The sequence below is a fragment of the Carcharodon carcharias genome, chromosome 34 (assembly GCF_017639515.1).
Source record: "Carcharodon carcharias isolate sCarCar2 chromosome 34, sCarCar2.pri, whole genome shotgun sequence".
In the NCBI taxonomy this organism is placed as follows: domain Eukaryota; kingdom Metazoa; phylum Chordata; class Chondrichthyes; order Lamniformes; family Lamnidae; genus Carcharodon; species Carcharodon carcharias.
Genome location: NC_054500.1, coordinates 23,935,540 through 23,960,222, shown reverse-complemented (window position 1 = coordinate 23,960,222; position 24,683 = coordinate 23,935,540). Strand labels below are relative to the sequence as shown.

The 24,683-nt window shown below is 43.3% G+C and overlaps 1 protein-coding gene across 1 annotated transcript in view; it reads right to left on the bottom strand.

Moving 5' to 3' along the window:
- The window catches only part of LOC121272576 (zinc finger protein 541-like), a 67,393-nt gene that overhangs the window by 33,023 nt on the left and 9,687 nt on the right, over positions 1 to 24,683 (bottom strand). The window contains exons 2-4 of the mRNA XM_041179225.1: positions 10,336 to 10,754; positions 5,968 to 6,092; positions 5,540 to 5,667 (exon numbers count right to left, since the gene is read on the bottom strand). Coding sequence (XP_041035159.1) covers positions 5,540 to 5,667; positions 5,968 to 6,092; positions 10,336 to 10,642 — 560 coding nt within the window. The 5' untranslated portion in view covers positions 10,643 to 10,754. The remainder of the gene's footprint in view (positions 1 to 5,539; positions 5,668 to 5,967; positions 6,093 to 10,335; positions 10,755 to 24,683) is intronic.

Genomic DNA, 24,683 nt, shown 5'->3' with positions numbered 1-24,683 from the left:
TCATTCATTCACCAAGCTCATCTTGACTATGAGAAAACGCTGCTGCCCCTTTGACCCCACTCTTACATACTGCTGATCACCCAGCTTGTTGTGGATTTCAATTATGGGCCTGGCCAACAAGCAACTGTGGCCAGACAATTGCAAACAAATCTCATGTGGAATTCTTACTGCCACTAGGATAGGATCACTGTGACCCTTTCAATCTCACCTAAAATCAAACATTGATTCCAGAGATTAAACGGTGTACCAATCTCCTGTGCAATCCAGTAACATAGCATTAGCAATCAGTGGAATCAGTCTGTAAAGGAAGCAATCAATAGTTTTTTTTATCTAGCCTCCACTGAGGATTTGGGCTGTTGGCTTACAATCAAGTAACTTAAAACTATTTCCTACGGTTTATTTTTAAATTCTTTTTATTCATTCACAGGATGTGGGCTTTGTTGGCTGTGCCTGCATTTGTTGCCCATCCCTAGTTGCCCTTGAGAAGGTGGTAGTGAGCTGCCTTCTTGAACCGCTGCAGTCCATGTGGTGTAGGTACATCCACAGTGCTACTAGGAAGGGAGCTCCAGGAATTTGACCCAGAGACAGTGAAGGAACGGCAATATATTTTCAAGTCAGGATGGTGAGTGACTTGGAAGGCAACTTCCAGGTGATGGTGTTCCCATCTATCTGCTGCCCTTGTCCTTCTAGATGGTAGTGGTCATGGGTTTGGGAGGTGCTGTCTAAGGAGCCTTGGTGAACTCCTGCTGTGCATCTTGTAGATGGTAAACACTGCTGCTACTATGCATTGATGGTGGGGAGAGTGAATGTTTGTGGATAGGGTGTCAATCAAGCAGGCTGCTTTGTCCTAGATGGTGTCAAGCTTCTTGAGTGTTGTGGGAGCTGCACTCATCTAGGCAAGTGGAGAATATTCCATCACACTCCTGATTGATTTGTGCCTTGTAGATGGTGAACAGGCTTTGGGGAGTCAGGTCAGTTACTTGTCGCAGGATTACTAGCCTCTGACCTGCTCTTGTAGCCAAAGTATTTATATGGCTAGTCCAGTTCAGTTTCTGGTCAATGGTAACCCCCAGGATGTTGATAGTGGGGGATTCAGTGATGGTAATGCCATTGAACGTCAAGGGGCGAAGGTTAGATTCTCTCTTGTTGGAGATGGTCATTCCCTGGCACTTGTGTGGTGCGAATGTTACTTGTCACTTGTCAGCCCAAGCCTAGATATTGTCCAGGTCTTGCTGCATACGGACATGTACTGCTTCAGTAGCTGAGGAGTCATGAATGGTGCTGAACATTGTGCAATCATCAGAGAACATTCCCACTTCTGACCTTATGATGAAAGGTCACTGATGAAGCAGTTGAAGATGGTTGGGTCTAGGACCCTCCCTGGGGAACTCCTGCGGTGATGTCCTGGAGCTGAGGTGACTGACCTCCAACAACCACAACCATCTTCCTTTGTGTTAGGTATAACTCCAACAGCAGAAATGTTTCCCCCGATTCCCAGTAACTTCAGTTTTGCCAGGGCTCCTTGATAACATGCTCGGTCAAATACGGCCTTGATGTCAAGGGCAGTCACTCTCAACTCACCTCAGGAGTTCAGCTATTTTGTCCATATTTGAATCAAGGCTGGAATGAGGTCAGGAGCTGAGTGGCCACTGAGCATCTGTGAGCAGGTTATTGCTAAGCAAGCCACTTGATAGCATTGTTAATGACCCCTTCCACTACTTTACTGATGATTGAGAGTAAACTGATAAGGCAGTAATTGGCTGCATTGGATTTGTCCTGCTTTTTGTGTACAGGACATACTGGAACAGTTGGCTAGGGGTGCGGCAAGTTCTGGAGCACAAGTCTTCAGTACTAATGCCGGAGTATTATCAGGGCCCACAGCCTTTGCAGTACCCAGTGCCTTCAGCTGTTTCTTGATATCACATGGAGTGAATTAAATTGGCTGAAGACTGACATTTGTGATCCTGGGAACCTCCGGAGGAGGCTGAGATGGATCATCCACTCGGCACTTCTGGCTGAAGATTGTAGCAAATACTTCAGCCTCATCTTTTGCACTGATGTCTTCCCCCATCATTATCTATCAGTAAATGCTTACCACTTAAATACCAACAACTCAGTTATCATCTCTTTTAACTTTGATCGATAATTGATCTTTTTAAAGGAGCAAGTCCAATCTCAGTGACATTTTCCTCCATGTAACTTGATATTACTATACAGAATCACACAGTGCAGAAGAGGCCCTTCGACCCATCGAGTCTGCACTGACACGTGAGAAACACCTGACCTACCTACCTAATCCCATTTACCAGCACTTGGCCCATAGCCTTGAATGTTATGACGTGCCAAATGCTCATCCAGGTACTTTTTAAAGGATGTGAGGCAACCCGCCTCCACCACCCTCCCAGGCAGCGTATTCCAGACCGTCACCACCCTCTGGGTAAAAAAGTTTTTCCTCACATCCCCCCTAAACCTCCTGCCCCTCACCTTGAACTTGTGTCCCCTCATGATTGACCCTTCAACTAAGGGGAACAGCTGCTCCCTATCCACCCTGTCCATGCCCTTCATAATCTTGTACACCTCGATCAGGTCTCCCCTTAGTCTTCTCTGCTCCAACGAAAACAACCTAAGTCCATCCAACCTCTCTTCATAACTTAAATGCTTCATCCAGGTAACATCCTGGTGAATCTCCTGTGCTCTCCCTCCAGTGCAATCACATCCTTCCTATAATGTGGCGACCAGAACTGCACACAGTACTCCAGCTGTGGCCTCACCAAGGTTCTATACAACTCCAACATGACCTCCCTACTTTTGTAATCTATGCCTCGATTGATAAAGATGTGTCCCATATGCCTTTTTCACCACCCCACTAACATGCCCCTCCGCCTTCAGAGATCTATGGACACACATGCCAAGGTCCCTTTGTTCCTCAGAACTTCCTAGTGTCATGCCGTTCATTGAACACCTCCTTGTCAAATTACTCCTTCCAAAGTGTATCACCTCACACTTTTCAGGGTTAAATTCCATCTGCCACTTATCTGCCCATTTGACCATCCCGTCTATATCTTCCTGTACCCCAAGACACTCAACCTCACTGTTAACCACCCAGCTAATCTTTGTGTCATCCGCAAACTTACTAATCCTACCCCCAACATAGTCATCTATGTCGTTTATATAAATGACGAACAATAGGGGACCCAGCACAGATCCCTGTGGTACGCCACTGGACACTGGCTTCCAGTCACTAAAGCAGCCTTCTGTCACCACCCTCTGCCTCCTACAACTAAGCTAATTTTGAATCCACCTTATCAAATTACCCTGTATCCCATGTGCATTTGCCTTCTTTATAAGTCTCCCATGTGGGAGCTTGTCAAAAGCTTTGCTGAATTCCATATAAACTACATCAACTGCACTACTCTCATCCACACACCTGATCACCTCCTCAAAAACTTCAATCGAATTTGTTAGGCATGACCTCCCTCTGACAAAGCCATGCTGACTATCCCTGATCAAACCCTGCCTCTCCAAGTGGAGATAAATTCTCTCCTTCAGAACTTTCACCAATAGTTTCCCTACTACTGATGTGAGACTCACTGGTCTATAGTTCCCTGGCTTATCTCTAAAACCCTTCTTAAATAGCAGAACCACATTGGCTGATCTCCAGTACTCTGGCACTTCCCCAGTGGCCAGAAAGAAATTAAAAATTTGGGTCAGAGCCCCTGCAATCTCCTCCCTTGCCTCCCTCAGCAGTCTGGGACACACATCATCCAGACCTGGAGATTTGTCCACTTTTAAGCCTGCCAACACCTCCAATACCTTGTCACTCCCTATATCAATTTGCTCAAGAACCTCGCAGTCTCTCTCCCCGAGTTCCATACTTTCATCCTCATTTTCTTGGGTGAAGACGGATGTGAAGTATTCGTTCAACACTCTAGCGATGTCCTCTGGCTCCATCTATAGATTGCCCCCTTGGTCCCGACTCTTTCCCTGGTTATCCTCTTCCCATTGATATACTTATAGAATATCTTGGGATTTTCCCTACTTTTACCAGCCAGAGCTTTCTCATATTCCCCCTTTGCTCTCCTAACTACTTTCTTAAGCTCCGCCCTGCACTTTCTGTACTCCACTAATGCCTCCACTGACTTGCTTCCCTTGTACCTACTAAAAGCCTCTCTTTTCCTTCTCATCGTATCCTGAATATCTCTGGTCATCCATGATTCTCTGGGCTTGTTACTCCTTCCTATCACCCTAGAGGGAACATGTTGAGCTTGTACCTTCCCCATTTCCTTTTTGAATGTCCCCCACTGCTCTTCTGTAGATTTCCCCACAAGTAGCTGTTCCCAGTCTACCTTGGCCAGATCCTGCTTTATTTTACTAAAATCCACTCTCCCCCAATCCAAAACATTTTTTTGCAACTTGTCTATTTCTTTGTCCACAACAAGCTTAAATTGTACCATGTTGTGGTCGCTATCACTAAAATGCTCCCCCACCACCACCTCAGCCACCTGTCCAGCTTCATTCCCCAGAATTAGGTCCAGCACTGCGCCGTCCCTTGTTGGAACCTCTACATATTGACCTAAAAAGTTCTCTTGTACACATTTCAAGAAATCCACTCCATCCAAGCCCTTAACACTATGTCTATCCCAATTAATGTTGGGGAAGTTGAAATCACCTCATATAGTTACCCTATTTTTATTGTTTTTATACACCTCCGCAAATTGTGCACATATTTGCTCCTCAATTTCCCCCTGACTATCTGGGCATCTATAATAAACACCTAACAATGTGGCTGCCCCTTTTTTGTTCTTAAGCTCTACTCACAAAGCTTCATTCGATGCCCCTTCCAAGATATCATCTCTCCTTACTGCAATAACTGACTCCTTAACTAATAATGCAATGCCTCCTCCTCTTTTACCCCCTCCCCTGTCTCGCTTGAAGATTCTATATACGCACCAACAGACTTAATTTAAAATCATTGATGGATGTAACACAGGAGGGGGTAATTTGAAAGAGCTATGCTTTCCAATTAGTCCCATTCCCCCTGCTCTTTCCCTGCAAATGTTTTCTTTCCAAGTATTTATTCAATTTCCTTTTGAAAGTTCCCTTTGGAACATGCCATTCACATACAAGTGTAGTATTAGAGAAGGAGCTCGTGTATGGACAACTTTATATTTAGACCTAGAACCTGTGTATTCCTATTAGCTTTTAGTACTATCCCTTTAAATCTAGCATTGTTTTCTGTTCTATGATTCAGGTCAATAATCCTTCTTCAACCAAGGCCCAGGACTACAGATTAACTGGCTGTTTATCTCATGGCAGTTTGTGGAGTGCTGCCAGACAGTCACTTTTACTCTTACAAGATTGTAGCCTGTTAACTACTTGAACACTGGGAGTGCCTAATTTCATTCCACAAATCCAACCTTCATCTTACTTGGAATGAATAAAAAGAAATCCATAATTCAGTTTCACTCTGGGCGCACAAAGGAAGTCTGTTTAAAAAATAGCTAACTCAAAATTCCTGAGTTAAATAATGTTCACATACAAGTGGTCCTGTCTCTTAAAGGCCTTATTGCAGATCCTGCAGACATGCCGACGTTCATGACTATGCGTCAGGTAGTGTTTGCTCAGGGCACTGGCACTGCTGAATGACTTTCCGCACTGGCTACACTCCTAGGCAATAAAGTATAGAAAATTATTGTTTATTTTTGCTTCAAATTCAATTCACTATAAAGGTAAAATATTGACAGGTTTTAATACTTAAATTATTATTGATCTCCCTAATATATTCTATTACTACAGAACAAACCAGGACTTACTACTTTTGACAAAATTTGTACGTGTTCTCATATGTGGAGTTTTTTTTTAAATAGGTAGGTCAAGTATACTATAGATTACAAACCATCCGATGCAATGTTTTTTTAGGACTCTAAAACCAGGCTGACTGGAAGAACAAGCATATGCCGTGCTAACCTGGAATGCTTGCTGTGGAGAATGCCTCGTGGAGAGACGCCTTCTCTTCTGCAGCCCTCCGTATTTCCCTTCACTTTTACTTGCGCATTTCTCAGGGGTATTCTTTTGAGGGAGAGGACTGATGCCTGTACAAAGTCGACAGGAAAAACCAGCAATATTTCAGTTTTTTTTTTTGTTGCTGTTTCAACCTTTTACAGATGAAATACGTACTTAAGTTATAAATTAGCACATATGAGTTGGGCTGAATGGCTAGCTTCTGTGCTGCCTTTTCTATGTATTATTAAGTCATTCCCTGTGTCAAAAAGGTCCTTTATCAAGAGTGGGTAAAGTGCAAGTTCAATTGCCAAACATCAGGGTTGAACTTATTGCTCCCTTTACTCCAGCATAAATTGGGCAGTGTGCTTTTTCAATTTTTCAAGAACAAAGTCTAAATGATCTCCAGTCCTGTAGCACGGCCCTCTGCACACAAGAAACCAAAATTAAACTAGAGGTCTCAGGAGATTGCTAGCTGCCATTTACAGACCCTTCAATCTGTAAAAGGGAGGTAGTGACTTTGTCACTGGATTAGTATTGAACCCTGGTTCAAATTCCACCACGGCAGATGGTGAAACTTGAATTCAATAAAAATCTGGAATTAAAAGTTTGGTGATGACTATGAAACCATTGCCGATTGTTGTAAAAACTCATCTGGTTCACTAATGTCCTTTAGGGAAGGAAATCTGCTGTCCTTACCTGGTCTGGCCTACATGTGACTCCAGACCCACAGCAAAGTGGTTGACTCTTAAATACCCTCTGAACAAAGGCTGTTAGGGATGGGTAATAATTGCTGGCCTAGCCAGTGGCGCCACATCCCATGAATGAATAAAAAAATAAATCTGAAGTGATAGCTCAGCAACCTCTAACATGTAGTTTCCAAGAGTGGCTTTCAGCACTCCTCCAATTCTGTTCTCCTGAGCAGCCTCGATTTTAAACACCACCATTGACAGCCATGCCTTCAGCTGCCAAGGCCCTAAGTGCTGGCATTTCCTCCTTAAACCTCTCTGCCTTACTCTCTTTTAAAACTCTCCTTAAAACCTACCTCTTTGACCAAGATTTTGGTCGCTTGTACTAAGTAACTGGGCTTTGGCATCAAATTTTGTTTGATAACACCCCTGTGAAGCATCTTGGGATATGTTGCTGCATTAAAGATGCTGTATAAGTCTAGGTGGTTGTGACATCAGGTGGGGACAGTGTTAGGTTCAGCTATAATGCCTTCCAACAAAAAAACCTGCTGATAGTCATTTTTAGGCTTAAACAGATGAGGTACCACGATAAGTCCCACTTGTGAACTGAACCCTAACCTTCAGAAGAGGAAAGGTAAGTGGAAGAAAACAAAAAGAGTATGTAGGAACATAGGAAACAGGAGCAGGGGTAGGCCATTCGGCCCCTCAAGCCTACTCCTCCATTCAACTAGGTCATGACTTTCCTCAATGCCATTTTCCCATACTATCTCCATATCCCTTGCTATCTTTAATATCTACATAATGTAAAAGCATTAATATCGCAAATTATAAATATAAATCATCTATCCATACAGATTTGGTTGTAGCTGTTAAGTGCAAGGAACATAGTTACAAAAAAGATTTCAAATAGCATTTATCAGCAGTACTACAAACTATGTCACAAAATCTGTTTTAGCTGCTTTTAGGAATCAGTGGAGCCAGGGAGGGTCCCAGAGGACTGGAAAATCGCTAATGTAACTCCACCTGTTTAAGAAGGGATTGAGGCAAAAGATGGGAAATTACAGGCCGATTAGCCTGACCTCAATCGTTGGTAAGATTTTAGAGTCCATTATGAAGGATGAGATTTCAGAATACGTGGAAGCGCATGCTAAAATAGGGCAAAGTCAGCATGGTTTCATTAAGAGGAGGTCATGCCTGACAGATGTTAGAATTCTTTGAGGAGGTAACAAGCAGGTTAGACAAAGGAGAGCCAATGGATGTTATCTACTTGGACTTCCAGCAGGCCTTTGACAAGGTGCCGCACAGGAGGCTGCTCAGTAAGATAAGAGCCCATGGTGCTAGAGGCAAGGTACTAGCATGGATAGAAGATTGGCTGTCTGGCAGGAGGCAAAGAGTGGGGATAAGGGGTTCCTTCTCAGGATGGCGACCGGTGACTAGTGAAGTTCTACAAGGGTCAATGTTGGGACCACAACTTTTCACTTTATACATTAATGATCTAGATAAAGGAACTGAGGGCATTCTGGCTAAGTTTGCAGATGATACAAAGATAGGTGGAGGGACAGGTAGTATTGAGGAGGCGGGGAGGCTGCAGAAGGATTTAGACAGATTATGAGAATGGACAAAGAAGTGGCAGATGGAATGCAACGTGGGCAAGTGTGAGGTCATGCACTTTGGTAGGAAGAATAGAGGCATAGACAATTTTCTAAATGGGGAGAGAATTCAGAAATCTGGAATGCAATGGGACTTGGGAGTCCTAGTCCAGGATTCTCTTAAAGTTCACTTGCAGGTTGAGTCGGTAGTTAGGAAGGCAAATGCAATGTTGGCATTTATTTTGAGAGGACTAGAACATAAAAGCAGGGATGTGCTGCTGAGGCTTTATAAGGCTCTGGTCAGACCACATTTAGAATATTGTGAGCAATTTTGGGCCCCGTATCACAGGAAGGATGTGCTGGCCCTGGAGAGGGTTCAGAGGAGGTTCACGAGAATGATCCCAGGAATGAAAGGCTTAATATATGAGGAACGTTTGAGGACTCTGGGTCTATACTCGATGGAGTTTAGAAGGATGAGGGGGGATCTGACTGAAACTTTCAGAATACTGAAAGGCCTGGATAGAGTGGACGTGGGGAAGATGTTTCCATTAGTAGAAGAGACTAGGACCCAAAGGCACTGCCTCAGAGTAAAGGGAAGACCTTTTAGAACAGAGATGAGGAGAAACTTCTTTAGCCAGAGAGTGGTGAATCTATGGAATTCATTGCCACAGAAGGCTGTGGAGGCCAGGTCATTGAGTGTATTTAAGACTAAGATAGATAGGTTCTTGATTGGTAAGGGGGTCACAGGTTACGGGCAGAAGGCGGGAGAATGGGGTTGAGAAACTTATCTGCCACGATTGAATGGCGGAACAGACTCAATGGGCTGAATGGCCTAATTTCTGCTTCTATGTCTTATGGTCTTTCATAATAAAACACAAGTAGAAAAGGCAACCTTTACAGGATTAGCTTTCTGATAAGAGAACAACTGAAGAGAACACCAGACCAGCAGGAACCATCCAGACAGGCAGATTGACTTACCTGTGCTAATGACCTATTTGTATATTGGGGGGTAAAGGTTTCTCTTACCCACCATGCTAATTTATGATTCCTGCCTTACTATTATGGAGAGCTTCCACAATTAAGTCATTCAAAATGCATTCATGCATCTTCTACAGACGCTGGGAATGAATAAAGTGCATTCACTTTAGAATAGTATCTGGCTTAACAAGGCTAAATAAGGAGAGCAAAATGATACACATGAAGTAGAATATAGTACATTTACACTAATACACAGGAAATTCTTTCTTCTAGGAGATGGCTAATTTAACCTGTTTACCACGCACTAGGTAAGTTTGAATTGTCTTGTTAAAGGGCAAACTGGCCATTTTGGTATAAACCTACACCTAAAAACCATGAAGCACCTATAAAATTAAACTTTTAGACTTTATGGGCTAAGCTTTCCTTAGGCATCCTCTGATCTCCTGCCATAATTTCAACGGAAACCTTCAAAAAGCATCATCAACGGCTGTTTCTGCCATTTCTGAGTGGTTTCTGCCTACAGTGAGAGAAGGAGATCAGAAAAAACATGTAGAAATTCCAGGTGCTTAATTTTTTTCCCAGTATTCTCATCTAGTCTTCTGAAAGAACTGACTTATGGTAAGGTATAGTTACAGCCCTTTGTTATTATTCTTTATGTGTAAAGCTAGGCAATGAAAGTTATCAGGTTATTCAACTGAGAAGGGAATCACATTCAAGTTCTGATTCATCCTGCATGCAGCATTCACACATTTTTTTCTATCCTGCAGGATTTATCTAAATTGGAGTCGGGAACCCTGAATGAAACCAACTGTAGTGCCCACTGTTAATCTGGTTAATTTAGCACTAACAAGATATGAAGTGTGGACCTGTCCATTAGGCAGCCTCTTTACCAAACAGCCATTAAGCAATTCAACAAGTAAATTTTAACAAGATCTACTACCAATCAGAATTGTAGTTTATGTTAGTAATTTTGGTTGGGGATTTACTTTGAACCAGCATCAAAACAAATTTATCCCAGCAGCAAAACAGTTACAATAGCACTGCTGCACTTAAAGAAAAATGCATGCACATTCAAGTACCTAGCAACATGGGTGGAGAATCTGTGTCCGTGGAGTCACTGGGAATCTTTGGGGAGTCACATCCCTTATCTACAGTATACAGGGATAGATCTACATTGTCAGCAAATGGATCGCCAGGAATTTCTGCAGCCTCCAGGTTAGAATCAAGTTCTATACTTGTCATTCCTGCATAAATAATATCATCAGGGTCTGAGATGAATTCTTGTCTCTGGATATTACTTGCAATGGGCAACTCACTGTCTGATAGCAAAGGCAGATGCATTTCAGTTTGGAGAGAGCTTTCATCGGTGAAGCTGTAGCAATCCATGACTCCCGATTTGGCCAAGTCTTTCTGCAGAATTAAACAGCTGGCAACTAATTTTCACAGCGTGAGCCTGAGCAAAAGCATCCTCTTCCTTGCTCTGTTTGTACTGCTGAAGCTTTAATAAAATACAAATATAAATAAGTTTAGAGATAGATTTAATTTCCGGAAATTTGATAGACCAATTATACACAAGTAATTTTCTAGTTTTTCCTCATAATGTATTTAACTTTTCTACTCAAGTTTCTCCAAACCGCACATTGTTCTCCAGCTGTAACAAGCAATATGCTTTAAAATAACTGTCAGTAGTTGCAAATGGGAGGGATAGGGAGAGGTGACTCACCCTGATTTGCTTTCTCCTGCCTTGCTTCCATTCTGCACCTCCCTTTCACAGGGAAGACAGGTGAAATTTGGAACAGACTGGGCGAAGAATTGCAGCTACAAATTCACACCTTACAATGGTGCAGGCAAACCCCTCAACTGTCAAGTTAGCAACTGCTAAAATCCTCCTATTATCTAGCCTGATATAGAAAATTTAGAATTACAATTTCCTTGATTTGTTCATGGGATCGGGGCATCACTGGCTAGGCCAGCATTTATTGCCCATCCCTAACTGCCTGTGTTCAGAGGGCATTTAAGAGTCAACCACCTTGCTGTGGGTCTGGAGTCACATGTAGGCCAGAAGAGCAGATTTCCTTCCCTAGAGGGTATTAATGAACCAGATGGATTTTTACAACAATCAGCAATGGTTTCATGGTCATCATTAAACTTTTTAAATTTGTTTTTTTTTAAATTCCAGACTTATTGAATTTAAACTCCAATATCTGCCATGCTGGGATTCGAACACAGGTCTCTGGATTACTGGGTCTTGAGATTACTATTCCAGCGACAATACCACTATACCATCACCTCCCCCAGGTATTTTTATTAATTCATGGCATGTGGGCTTCGCTGTCTGGGCCAGCATTTATTGCCCATCCCTAACTGCCCTTGTTCAGAGGGCATTTAAGAGTAAACCACATTGCTGTGGTTCTGGAGTCACATGTATGATCTGGGATTTCAAATTATTGTAACGAGAGCCAGGAATTTATGGCGCTGCCGCAGCGTGTCACCCCCTGACAGATGTGGCAAGTCATTTATATCTCCATTCAGTTCAGCAGGGCCATAATATCCCACCGGGCAAGAGAGGCCTACTCCTTTATTATGGCTTATATGATTAATTAAAATCCACAACAGCAGAACACATGACAAAAAATAAGTTTGTATAATGTCAATAACATTTAATTTCCAGAATCCTGGGTTTAGAAAAAAAAGACGTAGTCTACTACTGCCCCAGCGATGAGCTCCTGATGCCGTCTCTGTCCCGGACGATGCATAGCTGAGGTCAGGCAATGACACAACGAGGGATATAAAAAAAAAACATTTCCGTTTATTTATCACTTTTGATACAAAGAAGTATTCAAAGGTACTTCACAAATAGGCATTGAGCAAGGGAGAGGTGAGCAGGGCGGGGGATCCCCCATGGAAAAGCTTAGTTAAAAAGATAAGTTTTGAGAGTTTTTAAAAAACGGACAGGGTGATACAGAAGTTTAGGAAAGGAATTTAGGGGCGGGACCAAGGTGACTGGAGGCTCTGCGACCAGGAGAAAAAGGAAAGAGCATTCAGAGAAAGTTGGAGTCAACAGAACCAATAGAGATTCCTTCTTGTAAAATAATTTCCTCTTTCAACTATGCTGGATAACAGCACTACATAAGAACATTACAAATAGGAGCAGGAGTAGGCCATTCGGCCCCTCAAGCCTGCCCAGCCATTCAATAAGACCATGGCTGATCTGCCTCAGGCCTCAACTGCTCTTTCATGCCAGCTCCTCATAGCACTCAACCCCCCGATATTTCAAAAATCTATTTACCTTCTCTTTAAATACTTTCAATGATCTAGCCTCCACAACTCTCTGGGGTAGAGAATTCCAGACATTCGCTACCCTCTGAGAGAAGAAATTCCTTCGCATCTCAGTTTTAAATGAGTGTCCCCTTATTTTGTAACTATGTCCCCTAGTTCAAGATTCCTCCACTAGTGGAAACATCTTCTCAACATCTACCCTGTCAAGCCCCCTCAGAACCTTGTATGTTTCATTAAGGTCACTGCTCATTCTTATTAACTCTAATGAATAAAGGCTTAAGCTTTTCTTTTAGCTGTTCTTGATAAGTCAACTCCTTCATCCCAGGAATCAGCCTAGTGAATCTCCTCTGAACTGTCTCCAATGCCAGTATATCCTTTCTTAAATTTGGGGACCAAAACTACAGAGAACTCCAAGTGCAGCCTCACCAACACCCTGTATAGTTGTATCAAGACTTCTCTATTTTTAAACTCCAACCCCCTAGCAATACAGACCAAGATTCCATTTACCTTCTTAATTACGTGCAGCACCTGCATGTTAACTGTTTGTGTTTCATGCACAAGAACACCCAAATCCCTCTGTGCTGCACTTTTTTGGAGTCTCTCCCCATTTAAATAATGGTCTGCCTTTTGATTCTTCCTGCATGACCTCACACTTTCCTACATTAAACTCCATCTGCCAAGTTTTTGACCACTCACTCAACCTATCTATATCCCCTTGCAAGTTCCTTATGTCCCCATCACAACATGCCTTCCACCTATTTTTGTACAGCCAGCAAATTTGGATACATTACTTTCTGCCCCTTCCTCCAAGTCATTAATATAGATAGTAAATAATTGAGGTGCTAGGACTGATTCTTGCGGCACTCCACTACATCTTTCCAACCTGAAAAGACCTATTCATCCTGACTCTCTGTCTTTTGTGTGTTAACCAATCCTCAATCCATGTTAATACATTACCCCTAATACTATCCTATCTTGTGCAATAACTTTTTATGTGGCACCTTATCGTATACCTTCTGGAAATCCAAATATGCTACATTTACCAGTTTCCCTTTATCAACTCTGCTTCTTACATCCTCAAAAAACTCTAGGTCTGGATTTTTCCTATAGCGGGTAGGCTGGGCGGGAGCGGAGCAGATTGATGCTCGTGATCGGCTGCGCACCATTTTACGCTCAGATTCATTTATCATTCATTTACTGGTGCGGGCGGGGGGGAAGAGGAGAGTCAGGGCCTGCGGCGCAGCAATCTCCCTGAGGCATGGAGCTAACTCAGGGGGATTGAATGTATAATAAAATAATGACAGAATCGAATTAAAAATTTACCCAAACATGTCCCCTCATGTAAAAACAAAAAAACTGCAGATGCTGGAAATCCAAAACAAAAACGAAAACAGAATTACCTGGAAAAACTCAGCAGGTCTGGCAGCATCGGCGGAGAAGAAGAGTTGACGTTTCGAGTCCTCATGACCCTTCGACAGAACTTGAGTTCGAGTCCAAGAAAGAGTTGAAATATAAGCTGGTTTAAGGTGTGTGTGTGGGGGGCGGAGAGAGAGAGAGAGGGGTGGGGGGGGGTGTGGTTGTAGGGACAAACAAGCAGTGATAGAAGCAGATCATCAAAAGATGTCAACAACAATGGTACAAAAGAACACATACGTGTTAAAGTTGGTGATATTATCTAAACGAATGTGCTAATTAAGAATGGATGGTAGGGCACTCAAGGTATAGCTCTAGTGGGGGTGTTTTTTTTAAAAAAAATAATGGAAATAGGTGGGAAAAGGAAAATCTTTATAGCATGATGCCACCACCAAACACATCTTCCCTTCACCCCCCCATCGGCATTCCATAGGGATCGCTCCCTCCGGGACACCCTGGTCCACTCCTCCGTCACCCCCTACTCCTCAACCCACTCCTATGGCACCACCCCATGCCCACGCAAAAGATGCAACACCTGCCCCTTCACTTCCTCTCTCCTCACCGTCCAAGGACCCAAACACTCCTTTCAAGTGAAGCAGCATTTCACTTGCATTTCCCCCAACTTAGTCTACTGCATTCGTTGCTCCCAACGTGGTCTCCTCTACATTGGAGAGACCAAACGTAAACTGGGCGACCGCTTTGCAGAACGCCTGCGGTCTGTCCGCAAGAATGACCCAAACCTCCCTGTCGCTTGCCATTTTAACACTCCACCCTGCTCTCTTGCCCACATGTCTGTCCTTGGCTTGCTGCATTGTTCCAGTGAAGCCCAACGCAAACTGGAGGAACAACACCTCATCTTCCGACTGGGCACTTTACAGCCTTCCGGACTGAATATTGAATTCAACAACTTTAGGTCGTGAGCTCCCTCCCCCATCCCCACCCCCTTTCTGTTTCCCCCTTCCTTTTTTTTTCCAATAAATTATAAAGATTTTCCTTTTCCCACCTATTTCCATTATTTTTTTAAAAAAAACACCCCCACTAGAGCTATACCTTGAGTGCCCTACCATCCATTCTTAATTAGCACATTCGTTTAGATAATATCACCAACTTTAACACGTATGTGTTCTTTTGTACCATTGTTGTTGACATCTTTTGATGATCTGCTTCTATCACTGCTTGTTTGTCCCTACAACCACACCCCCCCCGCCACCCCTCTCTCTCTCTCTCTCCGCCCCCCACACACACACCTTAAACCAGCTTATATTTCAACTCTTTCTTGGACTCGAACTCAAGTTCTGTCGAAGGGTCATGAGGACTCGAAACGCCAACTCTCTTCTTCTCCGCCGATGCTGCCAGACCTGCCGAGTTTTTCCAGGTAATTCTGTTTTTGTTTATGTTCCCCTCATGTGACCGTCACATGAGGGGACATGCTCGTGAAGGTGGGAAAATTTATTCATTTATTTTATACAAGCTTCAGGAAACCTCATCCCGCCCATGGATGAGGTTCCCTGAAAAACGTGAAGGCCGTTTGGGCTTTTTGCCTACCCGCCAACCTTAAGGTTGGACAGGCAGCATTCTTAAGGACCTTAATTAATTAAATGGCCCTAACAGGCCCTTAACATTTCAGCGAGCGTGCAGCTGATTCCGTTGTGCACCTGCTGAACGAAATATCGCGATGGCACTTGATGACGTCAGGACACACACCCAACGTCATCGCACTTCGTTTTACCTGTCGGTATGTCAGGCCCGCCCTCCCCACGCCAACTGGAAGATTCTGCTCCTAATAAATTTGTCAAACATGATTTCCCTTTCAGAAAACCAAGTTGACCCTGTTTGACTGCATTAAGCTTTTCTAAATGTCTTGCTATTTCTTCCTTAATAATGGACTCTATCATTTTCCCAACAGCAGATGTTAGGCTGACTGGCCTATAGTTTCCTGCTTTTTGTCTCCCCTCACTTCTTGAACAGGGGCGTCACATTAGCGGTTTTCCAATCTGCTGAGACCCTCCTGGAATCCAGTGAGTTATGGAATATTTTGACCCATGCCTCCACTATCTCTGCAACCACTTCCTTTAAAACCCTTGGATACAGGCCATCAGGTCCTGGCGACTTGTCTGCCTTTAGTCCTATTAGTTTGTCAAATACTTTGTCCTTCATGATAGAGACTGTTACAAGATCTTTTCTCCCATTAGCTCCTTGCTTATCTGACATCTTTGGGATGTTTATAGTATCATCCACCATGAAGACCTATGCAAAATATTGGTTTATCTGCCATTTCCCTGTTCCCTGTTGTCAATTCTCCAGTCGTGTCCTCCAAGGGTCCCATGCTCACTTTAGCTACTCTCATTTTATGTACCTGCAGAAGCTCTTGCTGTTTGTTTTTATATTTCTTGCCAATTTACTTTCATAATCAATTTTTTCCCTCCTTATTAGCTTTTTAGTCATCCGCTGCTGGTTCCTAAAAAATTCCCAATCCTCTGGCCTACCATTAGTTTCGCTGCTTTGTATGCCTTAGTTTTTGATTGGATACTCTCCTTGACTGCCTTTGTTAACCATGGGTGGTTCACCCTTCTCATCGAGTCCTTCTTTTTGACCGGGATAAATTTTTGCTGAGCATTATAAAATAGCTCCTTAAATGTCTGCTACTGCTCATCCATTGACCTTCCCCTTAGTCTATTTTCCCAGCCTGCTTTAGACAACTCTATCTTCTTACTTCTGTAATTGCCATTTAAGTTGAGCACACTGGTTTGAGACCTGAGTTGCTCGCCCTCAAACTGAATTTGAAATTTTACCATGTTGTGATCACTACTCCCCTAGAGGATCCTTAACTACGATATCTCTTATTAATCCCACACTTTACTAGATCTAAAATAGTCTGTTCCTGGGTAGGTTCTGCAAAATATTGCTCTAAGAAACAATTCCTGATGCACTCTACAAATTCTTCTTCCATATTACCTCTGCCAATCTGATTTGTCCAAACATTAAGCAGATTAAAATCACCCATGACAATTGTAGCACCCTTCTTACACGCCTCCATTATTTCCCAATTTATACTTTGTCCTACAGTGAGGCAACTCTTCAGGGGCCTACAAACGACTCCCACCGGTGACTTCTTCCCCTTGTTATTCCTTATTTCCACCCAAACTGATTCCACATCACAATCTATTGCACCAAATCACTACTCACCATCGCACTGATACCTTCCTTTATTAACAAAGCTACCCCACCTCCCTTTCCTTTTTTTGCCTATTTTTCCAGAATGTCAAATACCCTTGAAAATTGAACTCCCAGTCTTGGTCACCCTGCAACCATATCTCTCATCTCTGTAACAACTATCAAGTCGTACTCAATTATTTCTATTTGTGCCGTCAACTCATCTATCTTGTTACAAATGCTGGGTGCATTCAGATAAAGAGCCTTAAGCTTTGGCTTTTTACCATTATTACTCATTCTGGTTCTAATTTCTGCTGCACTCTTCTGATTATATTTTCTGCCCCTTCCTGTCACACTTTGATAGCATTCGCCTCTTCACTAACCTGCACCTCTGCTCTCTCATTTCTTTTTAATTTTTAAAACTTCCCTGCAATTGAACCCTTTCTTCCCCACCCCCCCCCACTAATTATATGATTCGCCAAGACACTGGCCCCAGCATGGTTCAAATTAAGCGTGTCCCAAGGGAACAACTCCCTTCTCCAGTACTGGTGCCAGTGCCCCATGAATCGGAACCCATTTCTCCCACACCAATCTTTGAGCCATGCATTTACCTCTCTAATCTTATTTACCCTACACCAATTTGCATGTGGCTCAGGTAGTAATCCAGAAATTATCACTTTTGCTGTTCTTTTTAATTTAGCCCCGAGCTGCTCGTTGTCCCTCAGCAAAACCTCTTTCCTAGTCCAACCTATGTCACTGGTATCTATGTGGTACCAACGACAGCTGGGAAAGCAGAAAAGAGAGAAATCTAGGGTAAGGAAGTTCTCTCTCACTGGTGTCCTAGTTATTACTCAAACAACATCAATTTTAAAAAAAAGCACAAGTTATCTGGTCATAATCCCATTGCCCTTTGTGGTAGCTTGCTGTGTGAAAACTGACTGCCAGGCTTCCATGCGTAACAACTGTGAATAGCGTTCAAAAGTACTTAATCACTTGTAAAATCCTGAGATCAAGAAAGCGCTATATAAATGCAAATTCTTTACAACCCATTAAGCAGAGATGGAAGAACAGCTGTATTTTCAAAGTAAATGTTTATAAAGGGATCAGAGGAAATATACAACCTTAAAACAAAACACATCTTTCCTCATTTGAGAATGTTCTGTTTCATTGTCCCCTTAATTTTATATGCTTTTTCTGAGCTATTCTTGAATGCTAAATCACAATGGATGTACACTAGAGGGTGCTCTTGCTTTCAATTTACAGCAATGCCTTGTTTTTAGTAGTAGATACATTCCTGAAACCACTACTTATATCAAAGCAAGGCTTCCCATTTAAATGAGTGTAAAATCAGGAGATACATTCCCAACCCAAGATTTTCAGCCGCAGAACTTAACCTAAATATGAAATACACAATTATTTATTCATCAAAAATAAACACAATACAATGCACAATTCACATGGTTAACACGATGAATGAGGTGCTTTGTCGGTTTGAAGAATATGCGAAGATTGTTGGTACAGGCCCTTGTAATCTTTCCGACCTTTAATAAGACCATAAAACACAGGAGCAGAAATTAGGCCATTCGGCCCATCGAGTCTGCTCTGCCATTCAATCATGGCTGATAAGTTTCTCAACCCCATTCTCCTGCCTTCTCCCCGTAACCTTTGATCTCCTTCCCAATCAAGAACCTATCTTGGTCTTAAATGCACTCAATGACCTGGCCTCCACAGCCTTCTGGCAATGAATTCCATGGATTCAGCACTCTCTGGCTAAAGAAGTTTCTCCTTATCTCTGTTCTAAAAGGTCTTCCCTTTACTCTGAGGCTGTCAAAAAAGAGAATGATCCTTCTCTGGAAAAGAGTTTGTTTTTGAAATATTTCAGTGCTTCCTCAACGAGCTTGAGTTCCTCTGACATGTGTTGCAATGTTTGTTGCTTGGTGATGCTTCCCCCTCTTCTTCATCTTCCCCAGATACAACTCATTCTGGCTCAAGCTGTGTAAGCTCATCACTGGCCAGGGCTTTGCTGAGGCTCCAGCACATTTTCAACATTATCACGGCCCACTTCAGGAAATCATACCATGTTGGTCATAATCACTCCCCTTTACTGAACAAATTCAGTTGGCTCAAAGTTGTGGAAGTCGCGAATGGCTTCAGGAAAGATCTTGCACCACACACCGTTAATGGCTGACTGTTTTACCTCCTCCTAAGCATTTACAGTGTTGCTAACGGTCTGAACAATGTTGTAACCATGCCAGAATATGCATACCGTTGTCTTTCCTTCACCGGCCTCCTTGATGAGTTTTGTGAAAGTCCTGCAGAAAGTAAGTCTTGAAAACACCTTGATCCATGAGTTGGACCAATCATATAGTGTTTTTAGGGAGATATTCTACACAGACTTCTTTGGAGAGGTCGTTGAAGTTCAAAGGATGCCCTGGGACATTGTCCAAAAAGCAACAAAGCTTTATGAGTGATATTTTCCGAGCACAATATTAGACCATAAGACATAGGAGCAGAAATTAAGCCATTCGGCTCCGCCATTCAATCATGGCTGATAAGTTTCTCAACCCCATTCTCCCGCCTTCTGCCCGTAACCTGTGACCCCCTTACCAATCAAGAACCTATCTATCTCAGTCTTAAATACACTCAATGACCTGGCCTCCACAGCCTTCTGTGGCAATGAATTCCATAGATTCACCACTCTCTGGCTAAAGAAGTTTCTCCTCATCTCTGTTCTAAAAGGTCTTCCCTTTACTCTGAGGCTGTGCCCTCGGGTCCTAGTCTTTCCTACTAATGGAAACATCTCACCCACGTCCACGCTATCCAGGCCTTTCAGTATTCTGAAAGTTTCAGTCAGATCCCCCCTCATCCTTCTAAACCCCATCGAGTATAGACCCAGAGTCCTCAAACGTTCCTCATATGTTAAGCCTTTCATTCCTGGGATCGTTCGCATGAACCTCCTCTGGACCCTCTCCAGGGACAGCACATCCTTCCTGAGATATGGGGCCCAAAACTGCTCACAATATTCTAAATGTGGTCTGACCAGAGCCTTATAAAACCTCAGCAGCACATCCCTGCTTTTATATTCTAGTCCTCTCAAAATAAATGCCAACATTGCATTTGCCTTCCTAACTACCGACTCAACCTGCAAGTTAACCTTAAGAGAATCCTGGACTAGGACTCCCGAGTGCCTTTGCACTCCAGATTTCTGAATTCTCTCCCCATTTAGAAAATAGACTATGCCTCTATTCTTCCTATCAAAGTGCATGACCTCACACTTGCCCACGTTGTATTCCATCTGTCACTTCTTTGCCCATTCTCCTAACCTGCCTAAATCCTTCTGCAGCCTCCCCGCCTCCTTAATACTACCTGTCCCTCCACCTATCTTTGTATCATCTGCAAACTTAGCCAGGATGCCCTCAGTTCCTTCATCTAGATCATTAAGGTATAAAGCGAAAAGTTGTGGTCCCAACACTGACCCTTGCGGAACTCCACTAGTCACCGGCCGCCATCCTGAGAAGGAACCCCTTATCCCCACTCTCTGCCTCCTGCCAGACAGCCAATCTTCTATTCATGCTAATACCTTGCCTCTAATACCATGGGCTCTTATCTTACTGAGCAGCCTCCTGTGCGGCACCTTGTCAAAGGCCTTCTGGAAGTCCAATTAGATAACATCCATTGGCTCTCCTTTGTCTGATCTGCTTGTTACCTCCTCAAAGACTTCTAACAGATTTGTCAGGCATGACCTCCCCTTGATGAAACCATGCTGACTTTGTCCTATTTTACCATGTACTTCCAAGTATTCTGAAATCTCATCCTTAATAATGGACTCTAAAATCTTACCAAGGACTGAGGTCAGGCTAAGCAGCCTGTAATTTCCCATCTTTTGCCTCACTCCCTTCTTAAACAGGTGGGGTTACATTAGCGATTTTCCAGTCCTCTGGGACCCTCCCTGACTCCAGTGATTCCTATAAGATCAGCACCAACGCCTCCACTATCTCTTCAGCTATCTCCTTCAGAACTCAGGGGTGTAATCCATCGGGTCCAGGTGATTTATCCACCTTCAGACCTTTCAGTTTTCCTAGCTTTCTTTCTCCTTGGTAATGGCCACCATACTCACCTCTGCCCCCCGACTCTTGAATTTTGGGGATGTTCCTGGGCATAAATTCACTGAAAGCCACTCAGAAAACATGTCCACTGTCACAAGTTTTCTTATTTGACCTGCAAATTACAGGAAGATGTCCCCAACTGGTACCTTTCGTTGCTTGTGTACCATGCAGAAAATCCACAAGCAAAGGCTTAATCTTTGAGTAACCTTCTGCAGTGCAACTCTACATCAAAGTCAACAAATCCTTAGCTAGAATCCCTGCATTCAATAATTGCTCCATGTGTTCTAGTACGCTGCACCGAGTATGGGTGATCTTTGTGGCACTTAGAGGAGTAGCACTTTGCCCACTAACCTTTATCGTTGTTCTTCTTGATGGTGCTCAGACATTAGTAGAAGCCCAAGTGAACTCGTTATGGCCACTGTCTTCTCACCAGTGTCATCACTTCTAATTTCTGCCTCTTCCTTTTGGGAGTAGTGGAGTTCTTGTCACTTAATGCAAGTTTATTAGCCAATTTGCAGACCCTGTAACTTGACCCTGTAAAAGTGAGTAAAGCAACTCCTTGGACAATGTTTCTAGTTGCCTGTCTCCTGGGGCACTCCTTCTCGAACTTTCCATGCACATGCACAGAATGCTGTGCAAATTGAATGCTGTCTCAAGGGCCGTATCAAACTTCCCATGCACAGGCACACAAACTTGCCTCTTTCATGCCTTTGAAAGAGCTCCCTGGACATGCGCAGAATGTTGATCCAGCAGTTGGTGTCTTCCAGAATCTATCTGAACTGCATCAAAACAGCTGCAGTTTTTGCAATGCACATGCTATTTCAAAACCAGCTGACAGATTGCTGGCAATTGCAGAGCCTAGATATGTGAATCTATTAACAACCTCAGTGTCACATTGTCAAGGCTGATTGATGGCAGTATGGCAATGTCCTGGACCATGACACTTGTCTTCCTGATTCTGATAGTCAAACCAAACTCTACAAATGTAGGAGAGTCTATCCATTTTCCACTGAGAGTGTTGTTCAGTATGGAACGCTAGTGCGGCATCACTGCTGTAGAGCAATGAGAACGTGGCACACTTTTGCCTTGGATCTCTGGCGAGCAGGCTGATCAGCTTTCCGTCAGCTGTAGTACATAAGCAGACACCTACTGTAGATGACCTGAAGGTATTTGACAGCAGTAAAGAGAATATACCAAAGAGTGTCGGTGTCAGGGAGCAACCCAGTTTAATCCCACTGCGGATTTCAAAGGATTCCAATATTACTCCGTCATAGCTGACCTCACCTATCATGTTCTCATGGGATGAGATCACACTGAGTAGCTTGGAGGGCAGCCAATTTTCTTCAGTAGCTTAAAAAGACCACCTATGCTCACATGGTTGAATGCCTTGGTGAGATCAATGAAGGCAATATTTAATTACATCTTTTGTTCATGGCATTTCTCTTGTTATCTGCTGGACTGAGATCATATCAATTGTGGATTTTCCAATTCCAAAAGCACACTGGGATTCGGAATAGATGCACTCAGCCAGGATCTGCAATCTGGCAAAGACAACACAGGCAAATACTTTTTCCACAACGCTCAGCAGGAAGATGCCTCGATAGTTGCTGTAATCGTTTACCTCTCCCTTGTTCTTGTACAGGATCACAATCTTTGCATCATGCCTCTGAAGCACTGCCCTCTCCTTTCAGCAGAGAAAGGAGGTTAAGCAGATGCTAGCATGCTGGCTTCCTATGCTCAGATATCAAGTGATATAGCATCAGCACCCGAAGTTTTGCCAATGACAAGCGAGTCAATAACTTTCCTAAGCTCCTCCACTACAGGTTTGATATCCAGTTCTTCCAAGATAGGCTATGTGTGTCCAGAGCTGCCTCAGGTATCATGTTCTCAACTCAAGGCAGTGTTCAACCCATCTCTCCAACAGTTTATTCCAGTTGTTGATGACCTACCCAAGCCTTTGTTTTTAACGTAGCTGTTTCTTTGCCGATTGACCTGTTGCCTTTTTGATCCAATCATACATGCCCCTAGCATGCCCTTGAGACCAAAACATTGTATGTTTTCAAGGAGGAGTTAGATATAGCTCTTGGGGCGAAAGGGATCAAAGGGTATGGGGAGAAAGCGGGAGCAGGCTTTTAAGTTGGATGATCAGCCATGATCATAATGAATGGCGGTGCAGGCTCGAAAGGCCGAATGGCCTACTCCTGCTCCTAGTTTCTATGTTTAGCATCCCCTGTGTTGAAGGACATCTGAAAATTCTGATAGGGTTGTAACCAGTAGTCGCTGACGCGATGCCTAGCAGTCTGTTGGACTTTACTTTGAGCAGTTCTTAGTGCAGTCAGCAGTCTTCTCACCCGGCACTCCTTTATAATTAATGAGAACGGATTGTTTGACGTAATTAACTGGTTCCATCACAGTGATACAAAAGCCAAGTATTGCAGATACTGGAAATCTAAAATAAAAACAAACATGCTGAATATACACATCAGGTCAGACAGAATGTGCAGAGAGAAAGAGTTAATGTTTCAGGTCATCATGATTCTTCATCAGTTCTGAACCTTAACTCCATGAACCTGTCAGCTTTTTTCCACTCTTGCTTCTCCTACGTTGACAGAGCAGTATTGTAAATGGTGTCTTCAATTATATTCCATTTTGCTTGTGTGTGTAAATGCCAGAGAATGCCTGTTCAATCGAATCGAAGGACTGTTCGTTCTTAAAGCCTAGGCAGTATGGGTAAAGTTGATACGAGGGCAGCCTTTCTGTATTGAACAAAAAAGCTTCAAAGGTAGCATCCTAACCCTGGTGCACAGCAGGGAGTGATTTATATCAGTCAGGGCTGTGGTAGTTGTGTGTGTTGAGAATGCTGTTGAGAGTCAGGCCTGGTGATGATCAGATCCAGTTGGTGCCAATGCCCTGCTGATCTTGGATGTCTTCAGGGCACCCTGTGCATGGTTTGTTCTGAAACTGTTAGTTACACAAAGCTCATGGCAGCAAAGCTCAACCAGTCGCTGTCACTTTTCATTTACGTTTCCCAAGCCATAATGTCCGAGGTAGGAGGGCCATGCCTCATGGCCCACACTCACTCTTGCTTCCAATACCCAGTAGGTAAAGATGTTCTTAGGGATTCTACTGATAGCAGTGTCAAGCTCCTTGTAACACTTAACAGCAAAGCCTACACCCTGCTCCTGTGTTTCCTCTGAACTCTTCCCCAGCCAGATGAACATATAAAGTTTTTCTTTCAGTGATCTACTCAGCAAGCCTTGTCTCTTGTAGGCTGAATATTGACATGGCTTCCCTATCAAGTTGCATGTCAATGACACTCATCTTACAGGTGTTATCAAAGAGCTGCAAGTCATCTACTAATCCCATGTACATGGTCCTTATGTTCCAAATGCTAATCGAAAAGTTGGCATCTTCTTTCTTTTTGTTTGTTTCGTTTGCTTGGTGGGATGGATTCAGTCCACTTTTTGAGCAGAGAC